At 41.8% G+C, this 22,046-nt stretch overlaps 1 protein-coding gene across 3 annotated transcripts in view; it reads left to right on the plus strand.

The window, feature by feature from the left end:
• The window catches only part of DYNC2H1 (dynein cytoplasmic 2 heavy chain 1), a 219,162-nt gene that overhangs the window by 85,716 nt on the left and 111,400 nt on the right, over window positions 1-22,046 (plus strand). For all 3 annotated transcript variants that reach the window (XM_072134207.1, XM_072134209.1, XM_072134208.1), the window contains 7 exons: window positions 4,558-4,623; window positions 5,147-5,197; window positions 7,531-7,608; window positions 7,923-8,054; window positions 16,113-16,185; window positions 19,956-20,116; window positions 21,294-21,419. In XM_072134207.1, the coding sequence (XP_071990308.1) occupies window positions 4,558-4,623; window positions 5,147-5,197; window positions 7,531-7,608; window positions 7,923-8,054; window positions 16,113-16,185; window positions 19,956-20,116; window positions 21,294-21,419 (687 nt within the window). The remainder of the gene's footprint in view (window positions 1-4,557; window positions 4,624-5,146; window positions 5,198-7,530; window positions 7,609-7,922; window positions 8,055-16,112; window positions 16,186-19,955; window positions 20,117-21,293; window positions 21,420-22,046) is intronic.

Below are 22,046 nucleotides of genomic sequence, written 5' to 3' on the forward strand. Positions count from 1 at the left end.
CCCCCTCACTAATGAAATGCCCAGCAGCCTCCCCTCACTAATGAAATGCCCAGCAGCCTACCCTCACTAATGAAATGCCCAGCAGCCTACCCTCACTGATGAAATGCCCAGCAGCCTCCCCTCACTAATGAAATGCCCAGCAGCCTCCCCTCACTAATGAAATGCCCAGCAGCCTCCCCTCACTAATGAAATGCCCTGCAGCCTCCCCTCACTAATGAAATGGCCAGAAGCCTCCCCTCACTAATGAAATGGCCAGCAGCCTTCCCTCACTAATAAAATACCCAGCAGCCTCCCCCTCACTAATGAATAGCCCAACAGGCCCTCATCAATAATGAAATGCCCAGCAGCCTCCCCTCACTAATGAATAGCCCAACAGGCCCTCCTCAATAATGAAATGACCAGCAGCCTCCCCCTCACTAATGAAATGCCCAGCAGGCTTCCCCTCACTAATGAAATGCCCAGCAGCCTCCCCTCACTAATGAAATGCCCATTGAATCATATTCAAAGTATTCCCTGCCAACATCTCCTCAGAGAGGATTCCCCCAAAAATTGTGCTGAAAAACTTGGTTTATACTTGAGTATATTCAGTAATTTAGTATCTACATTATATTACTAATCCAAGGAATAAAGTGCAAGCGTCACTTGGACCGCACAGTGAAAGCCTAAAAAACATGGCCCATAAAGCTTTCCAGCTTTCCAGTAAAGTGTACATAGCATTAAATGGCGCCAATAGGAAGTACAATTTTTCCCCCTGATAACACGATAATAAAAGATACAAAGAATAAAGAAGTTCTGGCTTTTGGGAGGACGGGCACAAAAATTATAAACAGTGCTGCAGCAGCAAAGGTTAGATAAGATGCAGCTCCACCAATTCCCAAATTTCTGAATTTGTTTTATTACGCTATATGCTAGGGTCAGGAGGGCGGTCCTCTACTGTCTGCTGCACCCAGGATCCTCCCACCTGACAGTAGAGTAAAGCATGTATTGCTTAGAAATGGTGGGTGCTCCAACTATGTCCTAGTGACTGAAGGACATCAATGAAGGTATAGAAACAGATGACAACAGTGGAGGTGGTAGAAAAGGTAGAAAATCCACTGCAGAATATCAACATCTTTGTTATTGGCCTATAGATGAACTTTATATAATCAGCTCCCATGCAGTGGCTTGTATTGCCATAGTAACAGACTACAAACCGGCCGTCATGTATAACCGCTGTGTACACAACACGACGTGTGTCGGCCAAGACTTTTGATCAAGAATTGTACATGCATTATAATATGTTTGCAAAAGTGCACACACACCCCCTGAAGCAGACGACCGTCTTAGGTGAACTTTTGCTTTCAGGAATGTTTAGAGGCCCTGTAACAGGACACAATTCCCCAGCGTGGGCCGTGTATTCATACATTACGCCTGCCATCTCCAGTCCTATTCATCATACTTTCATTGATTTCCCAGACATGTGAATGAGATTGTTAACATTTAATGTGTGATACATTGTGGCCCGCGGGGTATTAATGTGCCATAGCCTGAGCGGCATTACTTCTATCTGTCTCATACTTTATGTAGAACGGCTTTAATTTCAGGGTCGGGTACAGTGAGTATAGATGGTGACATGGGCGGACATAGATTTTCATGGACTAAGAAATTGCATACAGGCTTATCCTGGGGTATTGTGTGTAAAAGATATACACGTTATAAGGTCCTGTATGTTCAGTACTGATGTACAGGTGAGTTCTTTATGTAGTGATGCCCAGCCAGGTACATTGCTGTTCATGTTCAATCTAGTAGTCTCCTCTACCTGGAGATTTGTGCTGTTGACACTGCCTGGAGATTGCGTGAGTGGTGGTGGGGACACTGCCTGGAGGTGGGTGGCTGCGGGGACACTGCCTGGAGGTGGGTGGCTGCGGGGACACTGCCTGGAGGTGGGTGGCTGCGGGGACACTGCCTGGAGGTGGGTGGCGGCGGGAAACTGCGTGGAGGTGGGTGGCGCAAGGACACTGCCTGGGGGTGGGTGGTGGCAGGGCACTGCCTTGAGGTGGGTGGTGGCAGGGACACTGCCTGGAGGTGGGTGGTGGCAGGGACACTGCCTGGAGGTGGGTGGTGGCAGGGAAATTGCCTGGAGGTGGGTGGTGGCAGGGACACTGCCTGGAGGTGGGTGGTGGCAGGGACACTGCCTGGAGGTGGGTGGTTGCGGGACACTGCCTGGAGGTGGGTGGTGGAAGGGACAGTACTTGGTAGTTATCTTGACTTGGACAACTGATGTAAAGTAATGATCACACTTGTGTAATTGTTGGGGGTACCCCAATTTGCTTCCCGGATCCCACACTGATCTACTTTCTCCAGTTGCCAGAATCCTCAGAAACATGAGATGCCACCAAAACAGATGGCAGCGTCCATCGTATAGCAATGGGATGGGTGTTGCTTTGCTCCCTTTCAAGTAGATAACTCAGACCACCACTAATCGCATAGTGATGATCTATCCCAAGTTTCCATCGAGGAAATATAATGGAACCTGTAGAAAAAATGATGTCATCCATGTGTGACTGGACATGACTATGACATGACCTCTGTCACCTCCCAGTCATATTACTAAATGGAGAATCCTTCTCCTGCTTGCTGAACGCATCCATGGAAGTGACTGCAGTCCTGGCACACGCATTGTCAGGACTGAGCGGCTATGAAGTGATGGCTTATATCTCCGTAAAGAAGTTTCCGCAGTGTATCCAGCCGGGAAAACTTCCTCACTTCCCTAGTAATAAGCTGCATTTTTCATGATTTAGCACCATGACCTGAATTAGAGGCAAAGCTGCTTTCCATTTTCCAGAGGTCTCCTGTGTGATTATAGTAATTAACTCCGTTCCAAGGCGGAAAACGCCGTCTCCTGTGTCCCAGATAATATGGCCAAAACATACAAGCGATCACTTGTTTTCTAGATGTGCATTTACCAGAGGATTGGAGAATAAGTAGCTTTATACAAGTGTGCCCAATGACTCACGCCGGGGGAGGAGCGGTTTATGCTTTTCCATATTTTTCAGTATGTGCAGTACAACCTCTGTGTGTGCTCTGAGCATGTGCGGCATCCCTATCCCAACATATACTGTACTAGGAGCACAACCATATGATAGGATGTCTCATGGAGTGAGCAACACTCTTTACCTCTCCAAAAATACCTCTATGGTCCTACATGGTTCTCTCTCAATTTTTAATTTCTGCTGTTTATCTGAAAAATATGTGTTGCATTTTTAAATGAATTGGGGGGAGGGGGGACATGTATTTTAGTGAGAACACATGAATTTTTCTTGATGCTTTTAAAACGCACTTTAAAATGCTGCAAAAACAGCAACTTGTGAACGTGCAGTGTAATTACGGTAGGATAGGTGAACCCTGACCCCCCCCCCCCCTACACACTGACCTGCTAAAACAGCTAATATTGGTTGTTATAGGGAAGCAGTATATTGAATCCTTATCTACAGCCAACTATGATTTACCTGCCCATACCTCCCGCTCTGTAGCTCACTGAACCTCAGGCAATTTGAAAGATGAAATTCTCTTCTTTAGGCTCCATGCACATGCCCGTATATGGCGGCCATGAGCTATCTGCATAAAGGGAGACGTGCGGCCTGGCCATACATGGATAGAGCATGCTCTATATTCCGGTGACAGCATGGTATGGTGACACGTTTGTGCCTTAATATGATTCTAGAACCATAGAATTAGCTGCTGTCAAGCAGTCCCAGGCTGCAATGATCAGCTGTAAGGTGCCTGCAATGACATTTAATTGATAATCATTGGTCCCATTACAGCAAAAAATGTTGAAAATCCACTTGTTACAGGGACAAAAAAAAATTGCCTGGAACTACAATTATAAAATATACAGTTCCGACTTGCATACAAATTCAACTTAAGAACAAACCTAAATAACCTATCTGGTACGTAACCCAGGGCTACCTGTATATTCCTGCACTGAGGAGGGTTCTACCTGGATCTGTTGTATTGGTTCTTGGCATCAATGAAAACATCAGCTCATCCCCAACAATGACACCTGGCACAGGTCTGAAAAAATCAATATTTAAACAAGTTATTGTTTTTTGAATATGGCATTACAGAGAAATTTATTTCTAAAAAAAAGTTTTTAAAGATATTAAAAGTTACGAAAACAATATAAACAGAGATTGTTAGAAAGTCAAGTCATGGTCATATCTTTGTAATTTACGGCACATTGTAACATTTCTTACAGTCTCCCAGTGTACATTGCACAGACTATTAATGTTGCCAGCAGGAAGTACAACTTATCCTGCAGAAAACAAGCCCTCATATTGTGGTTTTTGAAAAGGCTTAGAATGGTTGAAAAAAACTTTTATAACCTACTTTGCGGTCTCTGCATGACCAGGATCGGGACAGGAAATGTGGTCTGTGTAAAACTGTATAGCTGGGGGCCATATTTTGGGGCCCACTCACTGCTGTATGTCTCCTGAATATTTCTATCTCCGCTGTTTTCATCTAAACCCAGTGACATGTCAGTCTCTGTTAACATGTAATACACCGTTCTCCCTCTAGGCGGATCAGTTGATGTTCGCCTTACACTTTGTGCGCGGCATGCATCCCGAGATATTCCAAGAGAACGTAAGTATCCGATCCAACATCCTGTAAAGTCCTGGCCCACGTATGCAGAGTGTGTGCTCTATTAGAGGTCAGTCAGTGATCTATATGGAAGTAACAAACTGTGCAATTACAGCGTATTTGCAGTTAATCTTTATAATTGACAGTATACGAGTAAAAGATGGCTGCACTATATCACGATAATAAATGCCATCTATAATTATGAGGGTTTTGCTGTAAATCCTAGTAATTGACATTAATGTGCGAATGCACAAACACCATACTTCATATCTGCACCCTCCAGAACAAGCAACGCTCATACTAAAAATGAGCTGGACGGAATCTCGAAAATTTCCCTAGTACATTGACAAATTTCCACAATTTCCACAATAAGATTTTGACAACAAGTTGAATATTTTGTTACAGTTAAAAAAAAAAAAAAAAAAAAATCATATTAAGATTAATATTAAACGTTACATGAATAAATGCCTTGAAATTTGGGATTTTAATAATGCAACATTGTGTGCTTTGTCATTTGACTATACAGGAGTGGGATGTCTTCACCGGGGTCATCATCGGAGACATGTTCAAGAAATCTGTAAGTGCTTGTTTCTAGTCATCCCCCCCCCCCCCCCCCCCAAAAAAAATATACCGGTACATATATATGAGCAGACAACTACATGCATGCATCTAGTTATATATATACAGACACAGATAAGAGAGAGAGATGGATATGAGTTAGTTGATAGATAGGTAGATAAGAGATGGTAGGTAGATAATAGATAGGTAGGTAAATAAAATCTGGTAGATAGATAACAGATTGGTAGTTAGACAGTCAGAGACGGTTGGTATATAGGTATGTAGATAGTTAGGTTTAGATAGATATGAGATGAGATGATAGGTAGAAAGATAGATACGAGATGATAGATAGATAGATATGAAATGATAGATTGATCGATGGATATGAGATAGATAGATAGCTAGATAAGAGATGGTAGTTAGGTAGGTAGATAGATCGATAGGAGATTATAGGTACATAGATGAAAAAGATAGATAGATATGAGATGATAGATGATGATAGGTAGGTAGATATGAGATGAGATAGAAGATACAGATGATAGATACAGTAAGTGAGCGGAGCTCTGGACCTCTGACCCCTGTGGCTTTCATGGAAGTCTTGTTATCCTTTGTTCCATCCGTAGCTTGAGGAAAATTGAGTGTAAATAATTCTTGTCCCACCAATTATCTGTTCCCTGGGCTTCAGCTGTGATGACCCTTGTGAAAACCTCTGTAACAGATCTGGATTTTTGGCGCCCTATTATACTCCTGCAATTGTTTTTTGTTTTATTATAATTCTCACTTTCAGCGAGCGGCTATTAACACTTCCCATCCAGGTCCATTTTCACATTAAGGACTGCAGGAATTTTTCAGCTTTTACATCCTTGTGCAAATCAAAAACTTTGTCATATATCTGATGGTCCTTTTCTCCTCATGTCAGACACTTATTCCTCACACCCGTTACACCTCCTGCAATTATTACTCCATTTTACTGCAAACCCCATGTTCAGAGCGGCAGGGACAAGGCAGATTTTCAGCCTCATTACAGGCACAATGACACATTCAGGTTCCTCCGTGCAGTTCTTAAGCCAAATGTAGATTATAAAAGAAAGATGTTACTAAAGGAAAGATGCAACTTCTTCCCTTTCCAATCTTGGTTTTGGAAAGGGAGAAACATATGGCACAGACATATCCCACTGTATGCTTATGTGATTGGCTGCCGCCAATGTACAGGTTGTTTTCTCAGTGATGTCACTGTCATCACATGGACAGTGACATCACTGGCGTCCTCATATTCGTTTAGCAGAGGATGGGAGACGTTGCATCTGCTTCCCATAGACCTCTGTTGCCTTTGCTGAGTGTATTACGTCGCTCAGCAGGAGGGAACAGGATGGAAAGATGTACTGTAGCTTACTACTTCTTTCCATCATGTCTTTTTTACCAAATAAGTTTCATACTGAGCAACGTGCCTCCGTCTGCCAGGATATGCCAGGCGGGGACAGTCACTGTATACGCCGGGAGCTTTCCTGACATTTAGACGCTGAGCATATACTAAAAACAAAGTGTGAACCCAGCCCTAAATGCTTGCAGACCAAGTACTCATAATCCAGGGTTCCACTGTACATTTATATTCCAGGATTGTAGCTGGACTTGGAGAACAGGGTCCTCACAGAATGTGCTCACACTGGTGTGTTTCTTTTTTTTTTTTTCTAGCTCTGCTATAATATCTAACAGAAACCCGCTACTTCTCTTATTCAGAGCACAGCGTAGATCTCACACACCAGTACCAGCTACAATCCTGAAAAACGAATTATTTTTACACAGTCCTGCTGCTACTACACACACAAAGGCATGATTACACAGATCGCCAGGGACAATACCCAACTGTATGGTCAGTGACTGCTGGTAGACTCCCTTTAACAACACAGGACTCATCAATGCTCCCAGGCCTGTGTTATAGGGATCCCTAATACACTTTATCTAGCACAATTAATTAATTTGCTCTATTAAATTCTAAAAATAATTCCATGTGGTGATGCACCGAATAATGCAAATTATTATCCGTAAAAATTGAGTTAAAGGTCGTAGACTACTCAAAATAGAAAAATTGAAGTATAATCATGTTACGGGTCTCACCAAATGGCGATTTGAAGACTTTTTTTTAAAGGAACAATTCGAGTTGATTTGAACTGACCCAAAGAATGTGTCATTTGGACCATGAAGTGAAAGCTTGTGTGAAAATGGCATCTGTGTACAGCGCTGCAGAGTATGGTGGTGCTATGCATAATAAATATCCTAATTTATTTTCCTTTGTCAGAAGTTTGCAGACTCCCATCTCGCCTCTCAGGATGATCTCTTGTCTTACATTTACAGGACTCCCAGAAGAGTCTCCGTGATCAAATCCCCTCTTGGATTGAGCAGGAAAGAGCATGGGCCGTGGCTTTGTTAAAGGTATTTTAATCCGCCCCTGACATTGAGTCGTTCACAGACGCGTCGTGAACACCTCTAGCCCACCCTGACTAATGGCGGATGAGATATCAGGCTGACGAAAGGCGAATCCTACTCATTGGCCTTTCCTGTAATTATCCGCCGCTCGGAAGTTCACACGCCTGCTCTCTGATCAAGTGACTTTTCCTCCTCTTCCCACTCTTATCTCATCCCTCATACTCCCTTGTCGAAAAGAATTTATTGCTTAATTAAAATCAACGTGTGTCTAAAATATGTCTCCAGCCACTTAGATGTGAAGCAAGTGTTTCATCTCGTAGGCCTCTCTGCCGCCGCTGTATCAGAGCCTGAATCTGGAAGATACTAATCTGTGGAGTCATTTCTCAAAGAGCTCGGTGTGCGAGCAGGAATTCCCAGCAGCCGTTGCCAAGAAGCTGTCCTTGTTCCAACAGGTGATTTGTTATCAGGGCTAATTGACTTAATAAGCCATCAAGTATCTTAATAAACTGACATTGACGGTAGGTTGTTTACTGACGACCGGAATCTGTACAGAGCAGATTATTTCCTACAGTTTTCCGAACCATCCTCTTTATATTGTGGGATATGGCGGTAGGAAACTGGCATGGGTTGTGGAAATATAACTCGTATATATGTCCTTTGTGGGCGTCCCCAGACAAATTAGGGAGGCATGAAATTCTCCCTTGAAAATCAGAATGTGAATGGGAGGAGTTATGTTTCCTATAGGTCTGGTATCCATAAAACACTTACATAAGTCTCTCCGTTATAAAGACAGATACAGGCGGTCCCCTACTTAAGAACACCTGACTTACAGACGACTTCTATTTACGGACCTCTGGTAATTGGTAATTTATTGTACTTTAGCCTTAGGGTGAAGACACACATGGCGTTTTTGGGCCGTTTTTGGGCCGTTTTTACTGCGTTAAAAAAACGCATGCGTTTTTTGAAAATGCGTTTTTGTCCGTTTTTCATTACGCAATTTCGGAAAACCGGACAAAAACGCATGCGTTTTTTAAAAAACGGATGCGTTTTTTAACGCATGCGTTTTTAACGATCTGAAAACGCACTTAGTAAAAACGTCCCAAAAACGGCCCAAAAACGCCATGTGTGTCTTCACCCTTAGGCTACAATAAACAGCTGTAACAGTTATCACAGGTGTCTGTAATGAAGATTTATGGTAAATCATGGTTCTTACGACAACCCAACATTTTTAAAATCCAATTGTCACGGAGACCAAAAAAATTTGGCTGGGTTTACAATTATAAAATATACAGTTCCGACTTACATACAAATTCAATTTAAGAACAAACCTGCAGAACTTATCTTGTACGTAACCTTGGGACTGCCTGTAATTGATTTTAGTTGGGACCAAGTAAAGCTTCATTGCATTAAGAAAGAAGGGGCACATGAGTCTCACTGCATTGGAAGCGAGCCAAGCAGCCGCTGTGCACAGTATGGGACAAGTATAGCACCTGTGGCCGATTGGCTTTCTTTGGAGAGGCGACGGGTGGGAAGTGCTCATGCCTCCTCCATCTGCCCATGTGCTCGCCCAGGTTACAGCAATGGCGAGCACATGGCAATGTGAATGAGGCCTTACCTGTACAATGGTATCGAGTGTTGAGGGATTACATAGACAGGCGGAGATATCAGCAGAAGTTAAAGAAAAGAGAGTGAAAGTTTTAAGGGCAAATTGGGCATAAATCTGATAATACTGGGTAGTGCATTGTAGAAAATTGGTGCAGCTCGGGAGAAGTCCTGGAGACGTGAGTGGGAGGTTTGATTTAAAGAAGAAAATAATTGTAGATCACTGGGTGATTGAAGAAAAGGTTTTGGACGCTTTTATGAATAGGAAAAGGGGAGAATAATTGGGGAAATGCACCAAAACAAATGATACAAATGTTCCACATTTTTCTGGCCCCAACTAATAGGAGGTGTAAAGAAAGAATAGACAGTGTCATAGTATGCCACATTTATCATACTTTCCATAGTTAGTGGAAATCTTTTTAAATAGCATCTACCATTTATATGCATATGGGTTCCTGTATATCGCGCCCTCATGTAACTGTCACCAGTTTCTTCAGATTCTGATGCTTTACCCCAGGTTAGAACTACTTATGCACATGACTGGTGATCCGGTCCTTTGGATCCTGAATCTCCTCATATGTTTCCTATTGCGGGCCTGTGCACAGATCTGCTGACTCCCTGTAAAAGGTTCTTCTTCATCAGACCCGAAGGGTTTCTGCATTGTAATTCAGCGCGGCCGTACGCCAAAACCGTGTTTGTATTAACCTTGGAGAATATGCGATGAGTATGGAAGGAAGAGGCCATTATTCTCCTCCCTATCATCGCTGGCACAGCTCAGGGCTCACACTGGCCGGACATTCATCATCTATTAGATTTCATCTATAAACCACATTACTGAGCTAATTGTTTTTCACTTTTTTCCCTCTACAGTTTTATAGTGTCATTAAATAAAATGCTTCATTTTTTTTTTCATTTTTCTTATTATAAATGAGATTCATTTGCATAAAAATGAATAAATAGTTTCAGAATGTTGTTAAAGGGAATTGATGGGTCATTTGGGACCATTAAACCACCAGAATTATGTTGTGGAGCTGGGATTTCAGATAACAAACCTGTTTTGCACCACCTGTGACTTGAGTCCATAAATAACGGAGGGAAGGATGCCAGGGGTCTCTTTTTTTATTTTTCCTTTGCACCTTGGATGTATCTTCAGTGCTGTCTATCTACAGCTCAGAACAATCATTGCATGGTGCCTATTTGTCAAAGCCACTAGGGGGCAGCAAATGAATACATTGAGCTCTACAATAAGATTGTATGCAGTAAGGTTCCATCTAGTGGATGCTGCAGGTAGGGGGATTTTTGAAATATTAGAAAAATGTTACACTGTAACTTGTGCTCTGTCATTTCCAGTGTTCCCATAATTTTGAATGAAGCTGCAGATGCTTGCCCTTTGGCTTTATACAATCAGCGGGACCCACTTTCTCGTTATCGGTAGACACCCAGCAATTATACCCCCACTTATCAGATTGTTATCCCCTCTCCTATGTTTAGGGGATAACAATCAAACTTTTTTTTTTTTTTTTATATATATATTTTTAATTTAAAAATTTCACATACAAAAATTAACAAAAGATTAGAAAGAGGTAAAGAATTCCTATCAATGCACGTATCACAATGATTCTTTTCTAAACAATTTTACAATTACAAATAATTCTACACTACACTGGCCCAAAAAAAAGAAAACAAACAAAAAAACAAAAAACAACCCCATCTCTCTCTCTCTTCCACCCCAGATCTCCCCACCAAGACCTTCCCTTATTTCCTTTCTCTTTTTCTCTTAATCAATAAAGTACAACTCCTCCACTGTAAAGTTATTTTCTATCCAATTTTTCCACATCTTTTTTAATTGCACAGCTTTCTTATTTGAGACAGTCTTTAGATTGTACCATTCTCCTTGTAGAGACAGGTTAGATATTCTAATCCACATATTGGTGGTTGGAGGACTTTTTACAATCCATTTCTTAATGATGCAGAATCTTGCATATAGCAATAGTTTTTTAATTAAGTATTTGTTTTGGGTCTGTATTGATACATCTACCACCAACCCTAAAATACACACTTGAAATTAATATAGCCCATGTGTACCTGTCAGTTTTTCTATTTCCTTGATAACATTAATCCAGAAAACCTTTATCTTGGGACAATACCATAACAAGTGTATATCGTCTGCTTCCATCCCATTGCATCGATTACATAGTGCTTTACGTCCCTTATACATCTTTGCCAACCTTTGAGGGGAAAAATATGCTCTATGCAATATAAATAGCTGGGCACTTCTATGTGATGGAATCTTGGGAATGTTTTTAATATCCCTTTGTATTTGTGCCCATTGAGTAGGACTTAACGTGTTTATTTCTCGGGTCCATTTATCTTTAATTCCACTGGAATTAATTTTCTGTTCCAACATAGGAATATAAAATTCAGGCATTTTTCTTTTTTTTGTGTTAGTAGTGGAACAAATAATTATATTCCAAATATTTGGACTATCCTGAGATATACATTTCTGCTTTACTTTTTTCAATACAGCATGTCTAATTTGCATATATCTAAACTTATCGGTTTCTTTCAAACCAAAATCCATTTTCATTTCATCAAAAGTTTTGATGGTACCATCCTTGGTTATCTGTTCATATCTAATCAGTCCTTTCAATACCCAGAATCTATAATCAAACTCCACTGGTAACCCAAGATATAGATTCCCCCAAAGTGGAGTAGACCTAAAAAACCCTTCTATATTCCACAATTTTTTAATGTCCAGCCATATCTTATGTAACATTTGCATTATTGAACATTTCACAGTGCTAGGGCCCTTCCAAAATAGTCCACATTCTATTATCTCTAAAATATTATATTGTCTATATATAGCCCCCCAACTATCTCTAAAGTAAGAACAAAGAGACAGTTTTCCCCAATTCAGGAGGTATTTAAGTTGGGCCGCAAAATAATATAAACGGATATCCGGGACACCAAATCCTCCTTTCTGAGATGGTAATTTCATGGTGCTCATCTTAATTCTTGGATGTTTCCCTCGCCATACTAGATCTTTAAATAGACTCTCTACTATCTTAAAAATTTTATTAGGAATATATATAGGTGATGCACTTAATACATATATTAATTTAGGAAGAAGAAACATTTTGAGAAGGGCTATTCTGCCTAATATGTTAAGGGAGAGTTTTTTCCAGGTTTTTATCTTTTCTCTTAATGTTACAATTAAAGGAATGATATTCAAATCGGATATTGTAGTTGATATATATATATATATATATATATATACCTAAGTACTTTATTTTCTGGCCCCCTGTAATAAGTTCTAAATCGTGGGGTTTATTATCTCCCAAAGGATCTAAGGGAATACATGCAGATTTCTTCCAGTTAATATATAGTCCAGAAGCCTGGCCAAAAGTATCAAAGACTTCCAACACCCTGGGAATGGATCTATGACTCCCCAGATAGAGTAGCATATCATCTGCATAGAGACAGATCTTTTCTTCTACTCCCCCATATTGTAGCCCCACAATCTCCCTGTCCCATCTTACCCTGGCAGCCAAAGGTTCCACCGCCAGGGCAAAAAGGAGAGGAGAGAGGGGGCAACCCTGCCTTGTACCTCTATGCAGGTAAAATGGTTTTGAAGTCTGGTTGTTCACCAAAACTCTCGCAGTAGGGCAGTTATAAAGCAGTTTGACCCATGCAATAAACTTTTTACCTAGGCCCATTATTTCCAAAGTCTTCCACAAAAATTTACACTCCAGGGTGTCGAAAGCCCGATAACAATCAAACTTAACAACCACTTAAGAGGTCCTCTGCTTCGGACAAGCCTTTTTTTTTGTTATAATGGCCTCATGACATTAAGATATGTGCTCTGGACTGATCTTAGTTGGATATCCCAGAAGTCCCATAGAAGGAAATGTAGTAGTGTATCAGCGCATCAGGAACTTTAAGAGGTTGTCCACTTTTAGGACATTCCAGCAAATTATTGATATTGTTTGTGTAATGAAAAATTAGACATTTTTCCAATATAAGTTTCTGTATAAATGTTTTAAGATCTCTGCAACAGGAAGCTTCATCATTTACTTCCTGTAGATCAGGGGTCTCAAACTCGCGGCCCGCGGGCCAACTGCGGCCTGCGGGACAACATTTTGCGGCCCCCGCCTGGAAAAGCACCGCCCGCCGTGTATTCACGGCGGCGGTCGGGTCGCGCTGCATGGAGAGGGCTCACGGGCTGAGCCCTCTCCATAGCCGGTAAGTCTTTGCTGCATATTGCAGCAAAGGCTTACTGGTAACACCCGCGATCGGTGCTAGCACCGATCGCGGGTGTTTTTACAGCGTGGGCTGCCGGCAAAGCTGCCGACAGCCTCAAACAGATAGCGGCGCATGGGCGCCGCCATCTTACCTGGGATCGCCGCTCCCCGTGACGTCATCGGGGGGCGGCGATCCGTCTCCATGGTAGCCTCGGGTCTTCCGAAGACCCGAGGCTATTTCGTTTTAACCCCTTCATTACAATGTGCTGATAGCACATTGTAATGAATGAGGAGGAAAATCCCCTTATACTGCCATACTGTAGTATGGCAGTATATGGTAGGATCGATCAGACAACCTAGGGTTAAAGAACCCTAGGGAGTCTGAAAAATAGTATAAATAAAAATAAAAAAAAGTTTTTTAAAAAAAAATTAGAATAAAAAAAAATTAAATTTCAAATCACCCCCCTTTCCCTAGAACTGACATAAATATAAATAAACAGTAAAAATCATAAACACATTAGGTATCGACGCGTCCGAAAATGCCCGATCTATCAAAATATAATAACGTTTTTTACAATGCGTTTTACCCCGTTACGGAAAATAGCGCCCAAAGTCGAAAATGGCACTTTTTTGCCATTTTGAAAAATATAAAAAAATCTATAAAAAGTGATCAAAAGGTCGTACAGTCCTAAAAATGATATCATTGAACATATTATCAAATTTCGCACTGAGCCCCTGACTGGGCTCAGTGCGGTACGAGCTTGGGACCCCTCGGTGCACAGGACGCGTTCATAGAGAAAACACGTCTCCCAGCTCGGGGCTTTCCTTGCGCTGGGAGACGCCATGACATTTGAATCTGAATAATGATATTTTGTAAGCGCATTTTGTGTGGAAAACTTGATGCGGCCCAGCCTTACCCAGAATCTACCTCCAGCGGCCCCCAGGTAAATTGAGTTTGAGACCCCTGCTGTAGATAGACAGTGGTCCATGGTCATGTGATGTCACACAGGTGCATGGCTCATTGTATCACACAGCTCTAATTACACAAGCTGTGCACCTGTGTGAAGCTTCCTGTTGCATGACAGCAAGAAAACAGCAAGCAGAAATCTAGAAAACCATGAAGAACTGATACAGAAAGTATAATGGAAAAATGTTCAACTTTTTACTACACAAACAATATCAATTATTTGCTAGAATGTACTTAAAGTGAACAACCCCTTTTAGGGCACCTAATGGTCAGAGTGATTTGGTTAGAAGTAAAATAAAACAACCAGTAGTTCATTTTCAATGCAGCGCCACCACAAGGAAAGTTGATATATATAGAGTGCCCGGTAATGGGATGCCAGACAGGACAGGCCCCAAGTGCAAGACATTGGGGCAGATTTACTTACCCGGTCCAGTCGCGATCCAGCGGCACGTTCTCCGACGCTGATTCGGGTTCTGCCGGGATTCACTAGGGTCGTGCGCCCAATGTCCACTAGGTGTCGCTGCTGCGCTGAAGTCCGCCGGAGTTCACCTGCTTCGTTCCGGTGTATGTGAGTGATATTCTTGCGACACAATTTTTTTTTTAAATCGCGCAGTTTTTCCGAATCCGTCGGGTTTTCCGACGGCCACGCCCCCCATTTCTGCCGCATGGGGGGCGATGCTCCACAATCCGATCAAATGCGCCAAAATCCCTGGACAATTCGGGGTAAATCGGGAAAAAATCGGGAAACCCGGTGGAAAAACGTGATTCGGACCCTTAGTAAATGTGCCCCATAGGGGCTTATTTACTAAAATTCCACGGAATGCATTTCCGTCGGGTTTCCCAACGTTTTTGGGAATCACGCCGCTGGGATAGGTATTTAGCTGGTGATTGTGTCGCAAGCGATAGGATTTTTGCGCAATCGCGCTGGCTTTCATGCGACACAAATCAGGGGACGATCCAACGGATTCGGACAAACTGCAGGATTTAACTTAAAAATTCTGTCGCTAGACATGCACTTAAATACACCGGGGGGAAGATGGTGAACTACGGCAGACCCGAGCGGGGACGCGACACATTCAAGATATCCGGTGCACTTTGTGAATTGCGGCAGAAAGCATCATAGTTGGATAACGCACAGCGGGGATAGCAACAGGACCGGGTAAGTAAATGTGCCCCAATCTCTTTGTAGCTGCTGAGGATCCCAAACAGAAAATCCTCTTTTTATTAAAGAAGTTAAAGAGATAGGAGATAAGAGTCGGATAACTAGGGCAAACAAAGAATGGGGCCTAATCTCTGGCCACCCTATTGATGTCAATAGATCGCCGGTCATGTATGTCCACTATGTCCTTTTGGTATATTTCTGATCACTCTTCTCTCCCGCTAGTGGTCGGACCTCGAGTACTCTGACAACCCCTTTAACTTTAATTCCCATTAGCAAATTAGGTTATTTAGGCCTTTAAAGACGTTAATTAGCAAAACTTGGCGTCAGACTATGGAAACGTTGAGCCATTCCTCAAACTGAATCCCATTCGTTTACGTAATATTTACATCAAAGCTTTTTTTGAACGTTAGAACGTTTTTGATATGAAAAAATTGCGCTACTCCAGGAAAACCTCATCCATATAGGTGATTTCTGGAAACGTGGCATAAAATCCTGTGTTATTTACCACACATAACGCAGTGCTCTCTACTTTCTCTAGGTCCTCGTGGTACAAGCCGTGCGGCCAGACAGACTACAGAGCGCCATGGCCGTGTTCGCATGTCGAACTCTGGGTAAGATTTTATTTTGTGTAAAAAAAAAAACATCCCACAAATTTTCTTTAAAGGGGTTTGCCCATGAAAGAAAGTTCTGACATTTCAATCCCCTAGTGATGGTTACACAATAAAGATCATTTTAACCCTTTACAATTTTACTCAGTCTTATTGCAGTTTTAGCTCCTATCACTCAGTAATAGGGAAAGTAATAAGCCAAAGGACCTTAAAAACCAGCTCACCCATTTAGGCTACTTAATTGCTCCTTCGTGGTGCATGGTAATGCCAAATTCGTCAAACAGAAAATCAAAGAACAAAGAGTAGCTTCAGCATCACGGAAAGGGTTTCTTCGGATTAAAAATATATGTTCTTTATTGTGTCCAGGATTTCAGCGTCCAGCGTCCATAAAACAAATACAGCTGTAAAACTAATCAACTTGTTTCAACGGGAATTGTCTTAATCGTGACCACTCAGTGATGGTCAGTGTGAGATTCCAGAGTGTGGGCGGGGACTCTCTAAGCAGACACTTCATGATTCCTCTGTGCTATGAGATGCTGTGTGCTAACAATGTGCTTAGATGATCAGGGTCCAGGTTTATCTACACTTTTATTTAGCTATGCTAATTTATTGATCTCTCTTTTTGAGACATTTGTTACAAATATTGCACAAATGTCACATGTAACTTCATTCCATTTTCTAAGTTTTCCTTAAGTATGGTTTTGTCTGGAGCTTTTTTGCGCCAAAAAATGTCACAAATTTTAGACAATGTGAAATGATAAATGTAATTTGCGACATTTTGCAATGGAGTAGAAGATAAATGTGTCTTACTGATGAAAAACAAATGTATAATAATCTTGTCTTCATGAGAATGCCCCTTTAAGTTATTTCAATAATGTCATTGGCCGGAGTCCGTTCCTATTTCTCCCAGTAATTAAATATTCACTTTGTTATTGAAGGAAAAGTGTCCAAAGCCTGGGTTTATGGAATCAATTAAAAGTGAGCCAATCTTCTGCGGCCAAATCGAGTTAATATTCTGTTTTTAAACATTTTATGTAATGAGGTTTCTCTTCTCTCCAAAGCTGATTTAACTTTGTTCTGTAGTTTCAAGAATTTCATTATGATTTATTACATCAATGTCTGAACTTCATTACCAGCAAGAAAAATTACCAGTTAACCGCACTTCCTTTAGGTCATTGCCACTTGGAGTGAGACTTGACAAGTAATAAGGATGGTGACGATTTTCATATAGGAGAGAACTGAATCTACTTTGGTGTATGCTGTAGTGTGAAGAACTATAATATACTGTACAGGCAGTCCCCGGGTTACGTACAAGATCCAGGGAAACAGGAAACAGGGTCCGGAGGTTTGTTCTTAAGTTGAATTTGTATGTAAGTCGAAACTGTATATTTTATAATTGTAGATCCAGACAAAAATAATTTTGTCCCAGTGACAATTGGAGTTTAATCATTTTTTACTGTAATTGGACCAAGGGTTATCAATCAAGCTTCATTACAGACACCTTACAGCTGATTATTGCAGTCTAGGACTATAGTAAAGTATCCAGAGAGCTTCACCAGAGGTCAGAGGGGTCTGTCTGTAACTATAGGTTGTCTGTAAGTCGGGTATCCTTAGGTAGGGGACCGCCTGTATAGGTTTCTTGCATCAAAGGCAATAACTAGTGCTGCATGTCACTGGGTGGTACAGGTTGTCAGAATGACACTTCTTCTTTGGCATCTCATTCTATCCTGAAACTACAGCCGATCCCTGACTAAAGAATAACCAACATCCAGATGCCCCCTAGTTACAAACAGACCTCTGTGACCTTTGGTGAAGCTCTTTGGATGCTGGTAATTTCCCACAGGCTGCAACGATGAACTGTTAGGTGTCTGCAAAGAAGCTTTATTGTTAATCCTTGTTCCTTTGTTAACCCAAAATTTTCTAAATCAAATTGTCACATGGACCAAAAAAAGAATTTGTCTTGAGTGACACTTACCGAATATACCTGTTCTGACTTACATAGCAACTTAAGAACAAACCTATACAAGCTATCTATGTAACCCCAGGCCTGCCTGTAATGACGCAAGCTGTCCCTCTTGGACGTCCTGCACTGCCTACCCCAAGCCTTTTCTGTTCATATTTTTATATTAAATCCATGCGCTACTTTCTTTCTTTTATTTCTTCCTGTATTTGGAAACAATTCCGAGTCTTGGAAGTATACTCCTAGTACAAGCAGTATTATGTGGATTGGTCCTGCAGGAATGGCAAAGGCAGAGCATTTGTTAGTTGATGTTCAAGCCAAAAGAAATGGAGCTGGAAGTGATGTCAGATAATAGGATGGGAAGAGCAGGAAGTCTGTGAAGTGCAGCATTAGCTAATAGACGAAGAGCAGTAAGTGATGTCAGATAATAGGATGGGAGGAGCAGGAAGTGATGTCAGATAATAGGATGGGAAGAGCAGGAAGTCTGTGAAGTGCAGCATTAGCTAATAGACGAAGAGCAGTAAGTGATGTCAGATAATAGGATGGGAGGAGCAGGAAGTGATGTCAGATAATAGGATGGGAAGAGCAGGAAGTCTGTGAAGTGCAGCATTAGCTAATAGACGAAGAGCAGTAAGTGATGTCAGATAATAGGATGGGAGGAGCAGGAAGTGATGTCAGATAATAGGATGGGAAGAGCAGGAAGTCTGTGAAGTGCTACATCAGCCTATAGATGAAGAGCAGGCAGTGAAGTTACATTATAGGACAGGAAGAGTAGGAAGTCTGCGAAGTGCAACATCAGCCAATAGATGAAGGGCAGGAAGTGATGTACGATAATAGGATGGGGAGAGCAGGATGTCTGTGTCATCTAACCTCAGTAAATAGAAGTAGACCAAGATGTGATGTCAGACAATAGGATGGGAAGAGCAGGAAGTGATGTCAGATAATAGGATGGGAAGAGCAGGAAGTCTGTGAAGTGCAGCATTAGCCAATAGATGAAGAGCAGTAAGTGATGTCAGATAAAAGAATGGGAAGAGCAGGAAGTGATGTCATATAATAGGATGGGAAGAGCAGGATGTCTGTGTCATGCAACATCAGCCAATAGATGAAGAGCAGGAAGTGTTTGAAGTGCTACATTAGCCAATAGATGAAGAGCAGGAAATGATGTTAGCTTGTAGGAAGAGCAGGAAGTCTGAAAGGTGCAACATCCGCCAATAGATGGAGAGCAGGAAATGATGTTAGATTATAGGAAAGGAAGAGTAGGAAGTCTGTGAAGTGCAACATCAGCCAATGGATGGAAAAAAGGAAGTGATGTCATAGAGGAGAACCTAATTTTTAATTAAATGTATTTAGCAAAACCCACTAACTTGCGGTTATTGTGTTATTACCCTTTTCACTGTGTAACAGTTTAATAATTAACAATGATAATAAAAAAAGAAGGTCCTGTTTGCAAGATCTTAAAATCTATGAGGAGGAAGGGGAGAAGTCCTGGAGACTCGGGAGGTCCAGGTTAAAGAAGAGATTAATAGCCGATGGTTGGCAGATCAAACAGCACAGGCACCACAGTACACTGTTTCTGGAGTATTGCATATTTTTCTAGCAACTATCAACATTCTCAATACTACAAAGTCTAAGCCATTCTTGTGCATCCGTATATGGACACAGTCCATCCTGTGGATGGTAAAAGCTTGGCGCCTGTGTCCATGGAAGCTGCAGTCATTTTGATGGTCATTCTCCAGGGTTTTTGAAATATATAATGTATTGGTAGTAATTTCCGTGAAAATCTAATGTATGAGATGTTCTTATCTTAATATAGGTCTCAAAGAATTATCTCCCGCACCCCTAAATCTGAAGCGTCTCAGTAAGGACACTCTGGCCATAGAACCCATCTTGATCATTATATCCCCTGGAGCTGACCCATCCCAGGAGCTGCAGGAGCTGGCCAGTGCTGAAGTCGGCAGAGAATGCTATCGTGAGGTCAGTCCACCCAGTACAACTTACCGTACACATCATTCAAGGACTGCTCCACGAATGACACTTGTAACCTACATTATCTACAGAATAAGTAATGATAAATGTAGAATTGTTGGGGGCTCCACTGATCACAAGAACTAAGGATCTCAAGTGCTGTGTTCCTGGTTCGGTGTCATAAATCCAGTGGTCATTGATGTGTCAGATTTTTCTTTCACCCCCTTCCTAATCACATGAATGTGCCTTTCTGAGTAATTGAAGGCGTGTATTGTACCCAATATTATAGAAGAAAATTGGGTATCTCTGGCGCTCCACTTCACTGTCTATAATACCGTTGTGTTCTACAATTTCTAATGCTCCCATAATATTGAATGGAGCACCCAGGATACATGTTCGACCTGATACTCCATCAATTAGGGTCAGGAAATAAGAGTTCTCCGTAAGGCAGACTTAGAGGCATGTGCTTACTTATAGCCATTGACGCTACACTATTCAGGATACTGAGAAATATGCAAATACATTTTCCAGGGTAAGACCAGGAAAACAATGGGGGTCATTTACTAAGGGCCCGATTCGCGGTTTCCCGACGTGTTACCCGAATATTTCCGATTCGGGGGGCGTGGCCGAACTAAAACCCGACGGATTCGGAAAAAACGCCGCATTTAAAAAAAGAAATGTGCCGCTTGGGACGCGCTTACCTTCACTTGGTCCGGCTCGGTGAACTCCAGCGCGTTCAGATGCTTTTCAGCGCAGCAGCACCACCTGGTGGACGGCGGAGGAACTACCTTGATGAATCCCGGCCGGACCCGAATCCACTGCAGAGAACGTGCCGCTGGATCGCGAACGGACCGGGTAAGTAAATCTGCCCCAATGTCTCTTTCTGCTACCTTGAAAGGCAGCCCCCATAACATCAAGCATGACTGTAAAGAGGCTAATGACATGACATCAATTAGTGAGAACTTAATGGCCATTTTTGTGATCGGTCGGGGACCCCCTAGATCGGAATGTAATCCCCTACGGGTGTGGCTCCAATTCACTTTGAATTAAGAAAGATAGCTGTACATAGAGCGATCCTTTTTTAATATTCTACTGTAAGAGTATATGTGTACCCAAGTCCTAAATTATGAATTATGGATTTGCCCTGCCTTATGAAGTTCTCCTAAATCCTAGTATCTCTTGATAGGTGGCAATGGGTCAAGGCCAAGCAGATGTGGCCATCCAGACCCTGAGGGAGTGCGCTCGGGAGGGAGAGTGGCTGTGTCTCAAGAATCTGCATCTTGTCATCTCTTGGCTGCCCGTGCTGGAAAAGGCGAGTGCAAGAAAAACAGTTTCCTAATGATAATATATTTTTTTTACATGTTCCTGGTCTATTTTTTATATTCATTCATAAAAGTCCAATTTTAATCCTAAGAAAACATTGAGTAATACTTTAATCTGTAGTTGCTTAGCGTACACAGCGCTGAGATACTAGTGACTGCTCCAGACAGTGCAGATTGTGTGATGACTATAACCGGAGGATTCATCGTGTTTCAAAACTCACTCCCTAGATCAGGGGCGGACAGGGAATTTAAAATGGCCCTGGAAAAAACTACAAAAGTGGCCCCATTTTATGGGTGGAGTAAAAACAAGTGGGTGTGGTCAGATTATGTGGGTGGAGTTACAACAGACAAATTGTTGGTAGATGGCCTTACTAGCAAAAGATGTTCTTGTTTTGCATTAAGTGAATCTAATGCTTGCAAACACACGACCCGGTAAGCCTTAAATACCTTTCCCCTGTGCCATACATGTACAATTCAGAGAGAGAATATATGCTGCCTCCTATGTACAGGAATAATGCTACAATAACACATTCAATCCTGCCTTCTATATACAAAATGAAACTAATACAATACCTTCTCCCATATACAAGCCAACTACTATAATACTGCCCCCTATG

Source organism: Engystomops pustulosus, chromosome 2 (genome assembly GCF_040894005.1).
Source record: "Engystomops pustulosus chromosome 2, aEngPut4.maternal, whole genome shotgun sequence".
NCBI lineage: Eukaryota > Metazoa > Chordata > Amphibia > Anura > Leptodactylidae > Engystomops > Engystomops pustulosus.